General features: G+C 44.7%; 1 protein-coding gene and 1 pseudogene across 1 annotated transcript in view; both read left to right on the top strand.

Annotated features, from left to right (window-relative positions):
• Nucleotides 1–10,799, top strand: part of SLC25A14 (solute carrier family 25 member 14) — a 24,883-nt gene extending 14,084 nt beyond the window's left edge. The window contains exons 4-10 of the mRNA XM_036740127.1: nt 619–713; nt 1,788–1,873; nt 3,960–4,055; nt 5,451–5,575; nt 6,347–6,482; nt 8,996–9,076; nt 10,311–10,799. Coding sequence (XP_036596022.1) covers nt 619–713; nt 1,788–1,873; nt 3,960–4,055; nt 5,451–5,575; nt 6,347–6,482; nt 8,996–9,076; nt 10,311–10,352 — 661 coding nt within the window. The 3' untranslated portion in view covers nt 10,353–10,799. The remainder of the gene's footprint in view (nt 1–618; nt 714–1,787; nt 1,874–3,959; nt 4,056–5,450; nt 5,576–6,346; nt 6,483–8,995; nt 9,077–10,310) is intronic.
• LOC118832529 lies at nt 10,636–16,849 on the top strand (annotated as a pseudogene).

The raw sequence follows: 16,849 nt of genomic DNA, 5'->3' as shown, positions 1-16,849 counted from the left end.
TGAAGGTTTGTTCTCTACTGTTTATGAAGTAGAGGAGAATTTTAAAAAACCATTCTAATTCTTTTACGTCCACATCACTGCTTCTCAAAAGCCCTCTTGGTTTTCCCATTACATACTAAATGAAAAATGAGCTCTTTAGCCTGGCGTTCGAAACTTGTCCCAGCTTTCCAGCCTTATCCTGCTCTACTCCGTCACATACTAAATGCCCTCCCACGCACCCCAGCTCTGATCTTGTTCCCTTTGCCCTCCTTCCTCACTTCTTCTGTTGACATCTTAGCTATCCCTGGCTAAAATGCTACCTTCCCAACATTTCCTCTCTCAGCTGGCAGTGATTTCTCCATCCTCTGATTTCATAGTGCTTTAGATTTCAATTTTGTAGTTATTTTCTAATTTGTGTTATATTTATTTCAATACACATTTTCTGCTCCCACTAGATTGTAAGCTTCTGTAGGGCGTGGACCATGTCTATGTGTCCCCCAGCAGCTGGCACAGGGCTGTTCATACATGCTTGATAAGTGTGGACTGAATGAAGTACCTGAGATCTAAAGAGGACCTGTGTGATGCTGGACAGCTCGTTTGCAAATGTTTGCTCATGTCCCTGTCTCTTATCTTTTGCAGAATCGCTCCTGCTCTGCTAAGACAGGCATCCTATGGCACCATCAAGATTGGCATCTATCAAAGCTTGAAGCGTTTGTTTGTAGATCGTTTAGAAGGTCAGTGTGGGCAGTATTCTTGGGGGTGTTATTTGAATGGGTTATTGGAAACCTCCCCATTCCCGAGACTTGATGCCAGGCCGCAGCATGACAGATGATAGCTCACCTCGTGTGCTCGGAGGGAAGTGTTCTCACTTAACCTGACTGTCCCTGGGGAGCTGACCTCTGCACACCGTGGAATCACCCTTCAGGTTTGCCCCTTCTTTTCCTGGCCCTGCTGGAGAGCCCAGCAAAAGAATAAGGTAATCCCCTCAGAGGGGTCCAGCTGCCCCTTTAGTTCTCTCCTCTGGGGTAGAATGATTTCAGAATATTATTTCACTCGGTTTGGTCTTCCAAGCCTCTATAACCTGGCCCCTGATCCAGTGACACTGGCCTCCTGGCTGTTTCATGAACAAGACACTCCGCGTCCGCCACACCTAGCATGTTTCTCCTCCCTGACTTCCTTTAAGTCCCAACTAAAATCCCACCTTCTACTGGAAACCTTTCCCAGCCCCTCTTAATTCTTCTTCATGATTTCCTACTTATCCTGGATTTGGCTTGTTTGCACATTTTTTTTGTCTGTTACCTCCCCCATTAGAATGTAAGTTCCTTACTCAAAATTATGTAGAACTGAGTGTTGCAAACTAAAAATAAAAAAAAATTAAATTAAAAAAACCCACAGCAAAATCCACCCCCGCCAAAGAATGTAAGTTCCTTGAGGGTAGGGACTGTCCTTTGCCTCTTTTTGTGTGTCCAGTGCTTAGCACAGTGCCAGGCATGACAGTGCCAGGCACATTGGAGGCACTTAGTAAATGTTTAGTGGTTGATTGATTGCTAGTTCCCTTACTCTGCAAAGAAGAGGAGGGAGATGCATTTTCTCAGTTCTTCTTTGGAGCCGAGCTTGTGACTGTGACTTTGAAGAACTTAAAGACTCTCAGACCTAATGTGGCATCTTCAGTCTCTGGATTTCTTTGGCAAAAGATCAGCAGTTCTACTTTAAAGAAACCTCTGCTGGTCCCATGGCTTTCTTCTGCCACCGTGCCAGCACTATGTTCTGGGATACATTGAGTGATCTCCCATCCTCTTTCTTTCTAGATGAAACCCTTCTAATTAATATGATCTGTGGGGTGGTGTCTGGAGTGATATCGTCCACTATAGCCAACCCCACTGATGTGTTAAAGGTAAGTACGTGGCCTCTCGGGCTGATTGGAACATGTGGTTTTCTGCTTGAATTGGGGCTTGGTGAAAACCCAAGGTAGCTGGCCCCGTTGGGGAAGGAAGACATCTCCCTTCAGGTTTGTCAAGTCTGAGAAGCAGCAGAGCTATTTAAAACCCAAATGAGGTGGCAGGGAAGGAGTGCTCAAGTTCACTCGAGAACTCAGGCTCACGAAGGGTTAAGCTCCTTGGCTGAGAACATCATTCAGGGCTTCTTAATCTGCTTTATATGTCCTGGACCCCTTGGGCAGCAGTCTTGGGAAGTCCAGGGATGGATCCCTTCTCAGAGTCATGGTTTTACATCATCGAAGGAAAGGCTAAATTTCAGCCAAAGAGCAGGGAAAATAAAGATGATACTTTTTTCCATCCAAGTTCACAGACTCGCAGAAATCTAGCCATGAACCCCTAAGTTAACTCCTGAGGTAGGGAGAAGAACCCTGGACTTAGAGTCAGGAGAGACGAGATCTAATCTTGGGTTTGACCTTTATTGGCTGTGTGGCCTTGGGTGAGTCATTTCTCTTCCCTGAGCCTCAGTTTCCACATCTGTGAAATGAGAAAAATAATTTGCACTCCCTCACAGGAATGTTGGGAGAAAAGCATTTAGTGTTCTTTATAAATGGGAGCAATTTTTGTTATTAATTTTTAAAAGGGATTTGCCATCCTGCTAATACCAGGAAGCCTGGGAGTCACAGCCTACTGGAATATTAGAATGTAAAAGGATTTTAGTTTGCAGAGGGAGAAACTGAGGCCCAGAGAGATGGTGGCTCACTGAAGGTCACACAACTCATTAAGCAGCAGAGCTGACACTCGAGGCCAAGGTCTTTTGACTCCAAGTCCAGGATTCCTTGGGTTAACATGGGCTTTCATAATAGAGGTCATTCAGTCCAATCTCTGCCTTGGGCAGTAGTGTGAAATACTATTCATTGAAGCATTGTGACATAGTGGGTATGGAGCTGCCCTTGGTGTCAGGAAGCTCTAGGTTCAAGTGTCACCTCTGACACATATTGGCTGCGTGACCCTGGACAAGTCACTCCCCCTCATTGCCCCAAGCATCTCAAAAACTCGAAGTTGCAGAGTAGATACCAGCTTTCATTGGTGGAGGGAGTTTCCTCACCCTGAAGTTCCCTACACCAGTGATATCATTGTCTAGCCCCATTCCCCACTCCCTGACTTCCTACCACTGATGGGAAATTGAAATAGATAAATAGCTTGAACTTATGGGAAGGTGGAATGAAATTTCCTTTATGAAGCCTTTCCTGGCCTCTTTCCTGCTTCTCTCTGCCCCCAATTTGAAAATGGTCTTTGATGTACATTTACTCGTGTACTTTGTGGGCCAAAATACTTAGTATTTTCTTTGAATTCCTGGGGTTCTCAGGCCCACGAGCATATGTTGTTCCTGAGCACCATCTCTGGGGCTGTGAATACTCTGCTGTTAGTGATCCAGGTTTACTGCCACTTTCTTGTTCTGTGAGAGTCTCAACTGTAGCTCTCAATATGGCTTCTACTGCCTGGGGGAGAACTGGAGGCTCTCCTCCAGCTCAGGGGGTCTAGGAACTCTCTAAAAAATCTGGATAACAATTTGGATGTAATTGAGTTCCTTTGTAAATACTGTGGAGTGTATTTTATACATTAAAAATCATTCTTCTGAGAAGGGGACCATAAACTTCCTCTGACCGCCAGTGGGATCCAGGACACAGCCCTCTGGGGTGTCACTTGGAGCACCTTGGGCTGTCTCTGTCATTTCATGAGCAGTGCATTTCCTTTTGGGGATTTAAATGTCTTCTCTTCATTTCCTCATTGAGCTCTCTAGCCCTGGATCCCTCAGAATTACTTCCCTTCTCTAGTAATGGCAGAATTTGCTTATGAGGAATGTGAGGCAGGAAAAACCAACCTTCCTTACCCTTTCTTCCTGCCCCTTCGTGAAATCTGACATGTTTATTTCATCACGATGGTCAATGATTTTCATTTAAGCCCCATTTTATTTCTTTAACCACCATGTTCCTTTTAAGTTCTCTGTGGTCAGAATGAGACGTTTGCCTTTTCTTGTCTTAGATTCGAATGCAAGCTCAAGGAAGCTTGTTCCAAGGGGGCATGATCGGCAGCTTCATCGATATATACCAGCAGGAAGGCACAAGGGGCCTTTGGAGGGTGAGAGCTGCTTTTCTGGGCATTATTCTGTGCGAATGGCAGTGGGAATTGGTTTTAGAAATAGATCCTACTGTTGCTAAGCAGTTTTAATTTCTTGGGCGATTCAAGAAATTCAGTAACAAGTCCTTTACCTTTATGGTATCAAATTATTTATGAAAGGGCAACACTTTGCAAGTAGTCTTAAGGTTAATTTTTATTGGGAGTTTATTATCTGGTTTCACTCATAGACTTAAAGAAATCTTCAACAAGAAAGGTTTGTAGAGATGGTCTAGTTCAGGGGTGGGGAACCTGTGGCCTCCAGGCCCTCAAGAGTGGCCCTTTGACTGAATCCAAATTTCACAGAAAAATTCCCTTTCTTAATAAAAGGATTTGTTCTATAAAACTTGGACTCAGTCAAAGGGCCGCACCCGAGGACCTAGAAGGATGCATGTGGCCTCAAGGCCGCAGATTCCTCACCCCTGGTCTAGTTTAACCTTCTTATTTGACAGGGAGGGAAATTGAGGCCCAGAGAGGGAAAGTGAGTTACCCAAGGTCATATGGTAGGTCTCCTGGCTTGTACAGTAGGCTGCCTTTCTCATTTAATTTTGATCCATTATACTAGTATATGACCATGGATTTAGTTCCTTGATCACTCTTTTCCATGCTGTTGACTTATGGCCAAGAACTATGGGACCATTGTAAATAAAGACAAATGAGACTCATCTTCACAAGCCTGTTGTGCAGCAGGTGGCTAGGCAGAGAGAGAGAGAAAGAGCAAAAGTGGAAATCCTTCTGCAAAGTTTTAAATAAAAAGATGAGCTTGTGACTTGATAATGACAGCCAGTGGCCTTCCTGATTCTCCTGACTGGAGCAGTGAAAGAAACCCCTCAGCCTAGTTCCTTAAAGCAAAGGAGAGACAAAAAGCGGAGGAGTAGTGGGAGGTGGGAAATTCGGAGGTGCTTAAGCCCCTGCTCTACCATTAGCTGGGGGCCCAGGGAGACTCTGTGGTGGTACTGGCTGGGAAGGAAGCCTGGCTCCCTGGCAGAGCTCCAGGGTAGGGCCTGACTGCATGGCCCTGTTGCCCATCTGCTTTCTGCCTTCTTCGTTTGTTGCCTTTCTGGCATGCATCCTTCGTGACCGTAGTAGGCTTAGATGGAAGAGCCTTGGGATGAGCTTTCTTCCTTGTTGGCTGGTCTCACTGCATATGTTTTGTTTTCTTTTGTTTTGTTTTAGCAGAAAGACTGAAGTAGGAATTCTGATATCTTAGCGCTAGAGCCCTGATTCCCAGAGAGCCATTTCTGGCTTTTCAGCCTGGGTTGTTTTGGCCCTTCTCAGCCCCCAGACTATTTGCCGCTCTCTACCCCATCCCAGTCTGCTGTGCTTTCCCCTGAGTTCACTGACACTTGTGTTTGGCAGGGTGTGGTCCCCACGGCTCAGCGTGCCGCCATCGTTGTGGGAGTGGAGCTGCCGGTCTATGATATTACCAAAAAGCACTTGATAATGTCAGGGCTGCTGGGAGACACAATCTTTACCCACTTTGTGTAAGTATGCCATGCAGCTCCCACTCTCTATTCTGGATCTTGAGTGCTTCTGAGGCCTCATTCACTGCATTCCTGCCATGAAATCAGTCACTGGCCTTTGTGGCCAACATTGAGGAAGACCTTTGCGTTTCCCATTACCCAAGCCGCAGGCCTTCTGAGCAGTGTTCCCCTCGGGGATTCCAGGGAGTGTAAGCAGCACTCCATACAGCAGCAAAGCAAATGCCTAGAGGCTCGACACCTATTTGCACGGAGTCCCCTAGTGAAGCCACACACTTGGAAACTGCTTCGGCCTAATGTTCATTTAACATTGCTCAGCAGGAGTCAGGGAGAAGCTGAAATTCGATACAGTCCATGGATCGGAACCATAGATCCTGGCTGAGCACTGGGGAGTTTTTCTTTCTCTCTTGGATTTTCTTGCTTATTCCTGTAATCAGATAGTCTGCCGTCCAAGTGCGTTGTGCTTCTGAAGCTATGGTTTGAAAAGCATTGGTAACTAATGGATGGTGTGTGATGCTTCCTGCTCATATAGCTTATCTCAACTCATAACCTGCCTTCCCAAGCAGCAGGCTCAGTCTGTGTTAATAACTTACCAGCTGGGTAGAGGCTTCTCTCGGAATAATGCCACAGGGGCCAATATTTCTGCCTCCTTAAATAGGTACAAAGGAGAAAGCTTCCGGTTCTTCCCAAAGGGCCAGCCTTTTTAGGAGTGGGGAACCATGGGGTAGGCTTCAGCCTACTGAGCTCTTCTCTGAACAGTTTGTGTCTCTTCAGTTCCAGCTTTACCTGTGGTTTGGCTGGAGCTCTTGCTTCTAACCCAGTTGATGTGGTACGCACCCGCATGATGAACCAGCGGGCCATCGTGGGCAACGTGGAGCTGTACAAGGGCACTTTGGATGGCCTGCTGAAGGTATGAGGTATTCAGATGGGATAAGAGAGCTTCTAAATGCCATCTTGAAAGATGACTTCAGAAGCACCTTATTTAGCTTGCTGAGATGTTGCTTCCCAGCCTTAGAGTTTTACCAGGGGTGAAGTGGGATTGGGTTGAGTTGTCTTGTCTTCAGGCCCATCTGTTCTTGCAGAAATCTTTGGTCAATCAATACAAACCAGGCTTGAAATTGTTAGCATGACCCCTGAAAACAAAGTAAGCTCGAAGGATGTGATTGTCTCTCCGTTGCTAATGATGAAAGTGAATCTGACCCTGAGTTTGAGAAAGGTCCAACTCCCCTAGCTATTTGGGTGGTGAGAGCTCCAGAGCCTGGTTTGGTTTGTTTCTTGCTTTGGGAAATCTTGCTTTGACCAGTTTATGTATAGAAGGGGTGTGTGTGTGTGTGTGTGTGTGTGTGTGTGTGTGTGTGTGTGTGTAAAGTTCTCTGAATTTGGCACCTTTTCCCACGTTATTTTACTCTCTTCTCTCCATCCTCATTTTTTGTTAACTTTGTTTTCTTTCTAGTTTTCTCTTAGTCTAAAAATACACAGGGACATCAAAGTCGACCCTGGGACAAATTCTGAGGCATAAATATCTTTAAATAACAATCTTCTCCAAGTATATTAAAAATAAGAAGATCTGATATGCAAAAATGTCACTACATACTTTTAAGAAACACATGTAATGAATAAATCCAGGGATGTCCTTGTATATACAAAGTTGAAAATAATTTTCCTAATGCAGAACCCATAGGTCTCACTTTTTTTAACTCCAAATTTCACTTTCCAACATGTGCTGCCAGCCTGGGCAACAGTTGCCTCCCAGCAAAGAGGTATTGGCCAAACGAAATGATTTACTGACATTTCACAGCTGTCACATCATAGCTGTACTTCATGCACTACTTGAGATCTTGGACCCGCCTCCTCTGTTCCTTTGGCATTGTCTGCTAGCTGCCCAGGCCTACCATTGCCGTCCCTATCCTGACCCAGCCTTATCCCCTGCTAGAAGGGGACACTGCAGGCATACTCACCCAGCAACCCTCTTGACCCTCTCAGATGCTTATTAGGTACTCATTTCTAAGGACCTGACAAAACCATAAGCTGTTTCTAAAATCATTATTTTCTCTTCCCTCATAATGAAAACCAGGAAAATGTGCAGAGTAAGTCTGCTTTGAATTATTGCAGTTCCCCCAACTTGTTATGTCTTCAGTAAAGTCAATTTTCAGTTACTAGCATGGTTTTTGATATCACAAAAGGTTTTAAAATGTGTTTTTTTTGCTCTACCTCCAGAATTTATATGTGTTCAACACATAGTAAGCTTAAAAGATCCCCAGCAGGTTTCTGTGAATTTGATGCCTTGTATTTGAAGGAAGGCCAGACCCCACTCATTTGTGGTGTTTATTACCTGTTGAGTACCGTGGACTGACTTGTAGAATGCAAGGAAAGAAAGAAGGCTTCCTTGCCCTGTGCCATGGATGTTCTTGCCTTTATTCTGTCTCAGACCAGGGCATCAAAGTTATTTTGGGGGTGATGGTGATAGTGGGCCTCTAGGAAGTTGACCATTGGCCAACCAATTGGTCTATCCCATTGTTCTCTGTGCCTTTTACTTCTGGCTGCTTAATTCAGCTGGGTTTCATTTGGGCTGCCTTTCATCCTTTTCTGGCACCTAGGCTAAAAAGAATGACCTGGGTGCTATAATTGTCACCTGGTAAACACGTTCTCAATGCCTTGGGTAAGGGAGTATACACAGGGCACTCAGACAGTATCACTTCTCTAGGCAATTCCCAAACAGCCACTAGGTGGAGCTCATTCCAGCTGTGTTCCCAGAAATAGAGTTACATCCCGAGTCAAGTTTCATCTGCATGGGCCCAGAGAATTGGTTGGGAAGGCTATTTTTCTCCAGTGCTTCCAATGTCTTTTGCAGAATAGAGTGGGACATGTTTAATATTGTTATAGAATATATAATATGTATTATAGAACAGGGCTGTCCAATCTTAGGTTTTTATTGAAACAATAGACAACATATTTTGATTTGCCATTTTAGTGAGAGCTCTGCGGTAGCTCGGCTTCACTTTCTAAAGCGTTTATGTCAATTTCTATGCTTGTAGGCGGGCCACATAAATCACACTGCGGGCTACATGCAGCCCACAGGCCACATTTTGGACAGCCCTGTTATAGAATATCATTATAATATATAAAAATATATTATATTTAATATGCACATGAATATACAGGGCCTATCCTAAAAAAAATCTAAACTATTAAGAAGTTTTAGGTAAAAAGTCTGAAACAATCTTTGTTCAGGACAGACTCCTCAGAGAGGCTGTTTATAGAAGGCACATATGTGTTTAGGAAGCAGATCCTTCTAGCAATGCTGAGGACTTAGGCTGCTTTGGATACGTAACCATAATCCCTGTGGGAAGGGGGATGGGATTGTCTGAAATGAAGACTAAGGCAAAATAAATACACTCTGCTTTTTGTTTTCTGTCTCCTCAGACTTGGAAGAGTGAAGGCTTCTTTGCCCTGTATAAGGGATTTTGGCCCAACTGGCTCCGCCTGGGCCCCTGGAACATTATTGTATCCTTTGGAACTTGAGAAGGGAAGCAGGTGCTTCCAGGTAACTATAGATAGAAGGCAAAAATTCATGATTGTCAGGAGGTTCGGGTGGTAAGAAACTCAAGGGCACAAATGGTAGCAGAAATGAACAAAAATTTAAAGCAAAACTCATGTCCTGAGTGGGACAGGGTCAGATACTGAAGCAGCTTATCAGATGAGGCTGGGCTGGAGAGCCACAGACCTCTCTCTCTAAAGGCTGATGCAAACCAGAGGGTTTGGAATAGATGGGCAAAAGGTGGTTGGTTTGGGTTTGTTTCTATTTTAAAAACCGTTCTTGAGTTGTACATGGCAATGACGTGGCTCCTGAGCCACAAGGTTTCCAAAAAGCTTTTGGGGAGGTACCTAGAGGACGTAGCGCACTGGGGTGGTTTTGCTCTTACTCTTCTCCCTGATACAAAGTAGAACCAAAATGGCTGGGGATGAAGGGGACTCAGGAAGATGCCCTTGGAAGGAAGATGGAGTAGGTATCCAGAGCAGAGTAGCATCGGCATGGAAGACTCTCTGCCATAATCAACATTGAGCATTGGTGTGCTCATTGGAAGGTTACCAGCAAGTACATTCCCTGCTTGCTTGGAGCCTAGCACTAATTGGAGGGATGGTAGTGGGAAGGACTGGGGAATCTTTTTCTATTCACAACTCCTATACCATTCAGTCTAACACACACACACACACACACACACACACACACACACACACACACACACACATATTTTGGATATATTTTGTTTTGACACAGCAGACATTTCCCAACTGATACTCTCTGCCCCTGACCCAAGTGCATTTCCCCAAACAGGTCAGCTAAACCTATGAGAGTGTGATTGCCACTGGTAGTACAGATTATTTCTTCTAGCATTTATGTTGATCTCTGCCATTGGATGTAGCTAAATATTATTTTTCCAGCAAAATTTTAAACTCACTAAAGGCAAGGGCTGTGGCTTATATTCACAGTATCCATAGTTTTTGAGCCAAAAACCAGGCCACTGGTCCAACAATGAATATTCCTTCTGTGAAGACTTGTTAAGTTTGTGCCTAGCGCAGTGCTGGACACATAGTTGAGTAATGGGTATATTTTCAAGGCCCTTTTGAATGAGTGCAGCTTAGAATAGTGGTCACTAAGTACCTGAGGGCTAAGGGGGCTTGTGTGGCTGTGACTGAGTGACCCAATCTTGTGTCTCTTCCATGACTCGGTCTTCAGTTTTTTATTACCTATGAGCAGCTTAAGAGGCTTACCTTCTAAAGGCAAGTGATGCTGTTCACAGTAGCTCAGATGTGTGTCAGCCCAGCGCTGCCAACCCCACCACCATTTTCTCCTGCTCCCTGTGTCTTGGCGCACTTTTGACAAGAACCTTTGTATCTGCTGAGCACGTGGTTCCTGAGGGCATCCTGGATGAAGAGGACCTGAAGGGCTCAAAGGCTTTGGAGTTGTGTTATGTGTTTGTGTTTTCATGTGGTTGGCTTTTCCATGAAGTGAAATGTCAAAAGTGAGACTCTCTGGCCCCAGACTGGTATCTTCTGTGAAGATGGATGCTAACGGGGATTTCGAAATTGACCTTCTTCCCAAGTTGGGTCCAAACGCAGTTAGGCAGCCCCTGCTGTGGGGTAGAGCAGAAGGCAGAGGCCAGGGCAGTTCCTGCTGTTGTAGTCTTGCAGACCTTGTTTCTCATTAAAGTATTTATTGACAGGATTGCTTTGGTCTTGTCATTATTTCCTATTTGCTCCTCTCAAGAAAGGAGGGAGGTAACAGTGGGGAAGGGAGGGCAGGAGGAGAGGAATATCTCCCTAATTCTCTTAAAGCAGTCACGTTTAAGGTTAGACCTTGGATATTGTGCTCTCTAGGTGCCTTTCATTGATGACAAAATTCTCAGTTTGTATGGAAGTTGTAGTATTTCTTATTATTAGGTGGAAGGATTTGTATGCAGGGACCATACCACGTGATCAATTGGTGGCCCACAAGTCATTTGACCTCCATTTGCTTTGGTCTCCTCCTCCAGAAGACGGCCTGTCTGCCTTCCAAAGGGATCCTGAGGTTCCCATGAGAGAGTAGATGGCAAAGCATTTTCTGAATTGTAAAGAACACAATTGTATCTTGTGGTTTTTGTAGTTCTCCCTTCAAATCCTGGCTCCTTTCCTGCCTTAATGGAGAGGCAGGGGGCTGAGGGGGTGGGGGAAAGGAAAAAAGACAGGAGTTAGAGTCAGGAGACCCAACTTTCTACCATAGCTCCTTGCTTACAAGCTGTGCCATCATAGTGAACGGCTCTTCCTCTGCTGTAGGAAGCCATTAGTATTAGCCGTCTCTCCAGACATCAGATGAGGCTTTTCTCCCTCCAGATCCTACCACTCATCCTTTTCTTTCTTCCTGTTTATTTAGTAAATATGATCACCACCGGGATAGGTCATTTTTGGTGGCTGTGATTTTGGCCAACAGATATCCTTATTTACAAGCTAGTTTTCACTCCCGATGTCTCCCTAGATCTATCTGTCCTTCTGATTTATGATCCCATTAAATGGGATCTTCTGAGTTGGTCCATGGGAAATCTGGCTTTGCTATTGGCTACCCACTGTCACCTTTACCCCTCTTGGGGCCTCATTTTCCTTGGACTTGGTGTTATCTAAAGGCCCTTTCAGTGCTAGCCCTCAACCCCAGCCCTCTGATCCTATTTTCCCCATCCCCGGGGTGATTTAGTGGTAGTAGTGTCCTTTCTCTTCCATCTCCCAAACTACTTATTAAATAAATGCAAAGACTTAGGAAGTAAAAGCACATTGTGAACTGATATATGAAGACTAATAATAGTTAACTTTTATACCCGTGCCGTAAACACAATGTGTAAGGTCCGTTCCTAAACGTATACACTGTGCATGGCTTATAATTAGAAAACACTTTCCTCTATGCTGTTTCATTTGGTGCTCACAACAGCCTACAAGGGAGCCATTATTTATGCCTCCTTTACAGATTAGGAGATGGAAACCTTAGGTGAAATGATTTGTCCAGGGACCCACAGCTAGTGAATTGTCAGGACTTCGACTCAAATTCAAGTCTTGTGGGACGCCCCCCCACCCCACCCCTGAAGACCAATACTGTCTCCATTGTGTCACACTTCTCCCTACACAAGTACACAGCACTGGGTCAGTGATGTGAGGATTTTCAAAATTGTCCAATCTGCAAGAAAAACCACTGAGGCAGAGCTCTGAGCCAATGGCGTTTTATCAAAGGATCCATGGTCTCCTCTAATGAAGTGGGCCTGAGATCTTCCTCATGATCTAAGGTGACCTGTGTCTTGGTGTGTGCACTTGAGATAAATGTGAGAGACAGGGCTGGAACAGAACTGGATTTATTGTAAGAAGTGGAAACGTGACCCAATATTGGTATGGGAAATCCCAGTTTTGGGATTAGCCACCAAGGTATGTCAGCTAGCCCTGGAAACAGCCTCCAGGACCTCTGCCTGGTCATCCCATTGGTACTCCAAACTGAACATGCTGAAAACCAAATTTACCATCTTTCCTCCTGAACGTGTTCATCCTTCTGACTTCACCATTTCTGTGTGGCACTACCATTCACCAGTTCTTCTATTTTCACAACTTTGGAATTATCTTTTGATTTTTTCCCTCTCCTTTATCTTTGATATTTCACATTCAGCCTCTCTTCTATTTCTACTGCCACCACCCTTGGTAGGGACTCTCATTACCATCCACCTAGACTGTTGTTATCACTTCCTATGAGGTCTTCTCACCTCCATTATCTATGCCTTCTAATTGATCCTTCCTACCACTGCCAGAAAAATCTCTTATTTATTAATGTGTAGATCTGGTCATATCACTCTTGCTCAAAAATCTTCACTGGTGCCATATTGTCTCCTGATAGGGACATGATCTGTGACTTCATTGATCTAGGGACCTTCTGGATGAAGACACTTCCTCTTACCAATTCCTAGCGATATCATCTCTGCAACAGTCTCAGAGTGTTGCCCAGGGCCCTGATAGATTAGCTGGTCTGTCTAGGATCATATAGTAGTACATTCAGAAGGATGACTTAAACTCAGGTCTTTCTGACTACAGGCCTACCTCTCTATCTACTAGGCCATACTGCCTATCTACTGAACAAAGTGACAACTCCTTTGCGTGGCAAGACCCTCTAAAATCCTGGTTTTCTAGTCTTATCTTCCATCATTCTTTTGCTCTTGAGCTCTATGTGCCTTCCTCATCCCCACCCCTACCCCCACGCCCCATGCTGCATTTCCCCACTTCTTTGTCTTTGCTGTTGCTATTTCCTGTGCCTGGAAAACTCTTCTTCTTTTCTCCTCTTTGCCTCTTGAATTCCTACTCATCATTTTTTAAAATAATTTTTTATTTTTTCCCCCAATTACATGTCTCTACTGATCTTTTAAAGCCCAATTAAAATGTCACCTTTTCAAAAAGCCTCTGGCTAGTTCCCCTGATGGATAACTTTCCTACCTGAGACCTCACATAGCACTTTGCACCTCCATAATTCATTTATCATGTAATATCTTATGGTATAATTTTCTATGTCTCTGGGGCTCAGTTGCTTTATTTTTAACATGAAAGGGTTGGACTACATACCTTCTAAAGTCCCTTTCAGCTCAAAATCCATATATATATATATATATGTATATATGTTTGTATCAGCCCCCAGGAGTCAGAAAACCTATACAAATTTGAACTGTGTGGCCTTGGGCAAGTCCCTTCCCCTCTCTGGGCCTATGTAAAATGAGGGCCTCTGAGGTCCTTCTCATCCATACATCTTTGAGCTTCTGATACTGGGATTTGTGAAGGCCTCTCCCTGGTGTTTCCTAAGCTTTGTATTTCTTGCAGTATACAGTGGAAGCACACAGTCAGTATTTAAAAAATACTTGACTCAGGGGCAGCTAGGTGGCGAAGTGAGTAGAGCACCAGCCCTGGAGTCAGGAGGACCTGAGTTCAAATCCGGCCTCAGACACTTGACACTTACTAGCTGTGTGACCTTGGGCAAGTCACTTAACCCCAATTGCCCTGCCTTCCTCCCTCCAAAAAATACTTGACTGCATTTCAGCAAGGAGAAGGAGCTTGCCTGAGGTCCTGTATGTAGTAAGTAGGAGAGCCCAGAGTCAAACTTGGATGACATCTTGGACATGTACCCTCTCTGGACCTCAACTACTGTGTGCTATAAGTCTGTCTATAGATTTTTAAAAAAGAAAAAGGAACAATTTCATACATGTAAGGCAGCAGAAATTGAAGATACCTAGCAGCTGCTTGGGACGTTTCCAGGACTCCTAATGAGAGAGCTCTTCTAGCCTGATGGCTGATCTTGGTCCCAACAGCTTGTAAATCCGTGGAACATATGGCCGGATAGCAGCGTGTTAAACTCATGTGCAGTTTACACTGTGGCATTCGATCCATTAGGTGAAGTGAGTTTTTCCCCTTCAGCAAGGGTGTGAGGCTGTGGTTTCCTGACTAGCTGACAGCTAGACCTGCTGTCAGGCTCTCTGCAAAGGCACTTTACAAATGAGGAAGATTGCCCAGCCGAAGGAGCCCAGCAGGGAGGCCATGGAAACAACCACAGGACCCGAAGTCAGAAAGGCTGGGCTCAAATCCTGACTCTGGACAAGTCTGGACAAGCCTTTTCTGTGCCTCAGCTTCCCTATTGTAAAATGAACTAGACGATCTCCAAGGTCTCAGCCATTTCTGATTCCCTGGCGAAATAAGCACTGCATTGGTAACTAGGGGACCTAGAGTTAAGACCTCCTGCTGCAGGGAACTATAAGAGAAAGTTCAGGTCTGGAGGGGAATCTTATGGACACCTCCTCAGAATCATGGTTTTAAATGCTTAAAACACACTGGATTACAAAGAAAACCAAAGGTGAGTGAAAATCAAGATTTTTTCTTCATACAAGTTCACAGATACACTGAAATCTATGCACAGACCCCCCAGGTTAAGAACACTCGAATCTAACCCCTTCCTTTTATAGATTAGGCCCAGAAAAGGAAAGAAATTTGCTCGAGGTTACACAGCTAGTAAATAGAGAGGAAAAACTTGAACTCAGGCCTTCTGGCTCCAAATTCAATATTATTTTAATTGCAATATAGTGTCATGACCTTAGGTGGAGTTTTTTCTCTCTGGGCTTTAGTTTCCCAATTTGGGCCTTAGTTTTGACCTTATAAAATGAGGGCATTGAACCAGAATGCAGTGAAGCACACTGGAAGGAAGGAAACAAGCATTTATTAAGCACCTGCTATGTGCCAGGCCCTGTGCTGAGCGCTTTACAAATATGATTTCATTGAATCCTCACAACAACCCTGGGAGATAGGTGCTATTATGATTCCCATCTTACAGTTGAAGAAACTGAGGCAGACAGGGTTGAAGTGCCTTGCCCAAGTTCCCTCAGCTAGTGAGTGTCTGAGGGTAGATTTGAACTCTAGGCTCAGTACTGATCCACCTTTAAACAATATTTTTAAAAAAAGCAACAGGTGCCTGTGGCTGAGATCTGTTAGTGAGTGGGGAGCTGCAGAGTGATTGAATTTGCCAGGGTGACTCCACAGGAGATGAAGGTTCTTCATCCCAGCCCTTGACCCCTGGAACCCAGGACAGAAAGGCAAGGCTTTTTGTCCTCTGCAGATGAAACTGGGGCTTCTTCTGCTCCCCTCACCAGCATACACGCACGTACACAGACTCCCTCCACATCCATGTACATGGTCTTGGGATGAACCTTGTTGCTCTTGGGAAAAAGGAACAGTGGATTACTCAAAAGTTGGAGCTTTTCTGTCATCTTTCAGGAGCACAGGCCAGGGTATGGTATCCTTGGCTTGGCTTGACAACTGCCACCATCCTATTGTTCTCTCCAGCCACTGTGGCCTTGGCCCAGTTCCCCGTTTGGATGGGCTGCTTTTATGTTCTGACCATTCTGTAATAAAAATCTTTTCCTTTGGTTAGAAAAAACCCAAACTTTCCAGTTGATGGTTGCCATGAGGTGTAAGCCAGGATAGGGGCTTATAAATATCTGCAAGAGTCACGGAGGAGGGGAAAGTAGGTGGCACAGTGGATAGAGCACTGACTCTGGGATCAAGAGGACCTGAGTTCAAATCCGGCCTCAGACATTTGACACTTACTAGCTATGTGACCCTGGGCAAGTCACTTAACCCTTATTGCCTTGGGTGGGGGGAATCATGGAGGAACAAACAGTCAGATTTAATATAGTTCTTGTAGGTGCATTGCTGGCAGTAGCCCCATTATATGCCTTCCACAGAATTCCCTGGTCTACCAGACCCAATAAATCTCAAAGATTGAGATACAAGGTTAAAAACAAGGTTATGTTTCACATTCACATTTGCTGTGATGGGTGAAAACATCCAGTTCTCAAGGGTGCAACCTATGGTAAGCATGGGGGCATGGGCATTATGGTGTCTATCAGCTGAAGTTTGCCAGCCATAGCTAAAGAGTGTGCTGGACACCACCAGGGGCCCCTAAGAGTCTTAAACTCCTACTGGGTAGGTGAAGATACAGCCTACAAATTCTTTGAGGTTATTTTAATTAACCCATTTCATAAAGCTATTAGTGGAAACCCTGACATTCAGTGGATCACCAAACCAGTGTATAAACACAGAGAGATGTACAAGCTTATGTCTGTTCTCAGGAAAAGCCAGGGTCTTGGAAAGGGTTACAATTTCCCTCATACTCTTGGTAGATCTTGTCATTCTGCTTGAAGAAGGCACGGTACCCTCCGACTGTTTAGTCGTTTCATTTGA

This window comes from Trichosurus vulpecula, chromosome X (genome assembly GCF_011100635.1).
Source record: "Trichosurus vulpecula isolate mTriVul1 chromosome X, mTriVul1.pri, whole genome shotgun sequence".
NCBI lineage: Eukaryota > Metazoa > Chordata > Mammalia > Diprotodontia > Phalangeridae > Trichosurus > Trichosurus vulpecula.
This window is presented reverse-complemented; position numbering and strand designations above follow the sequence as displayed.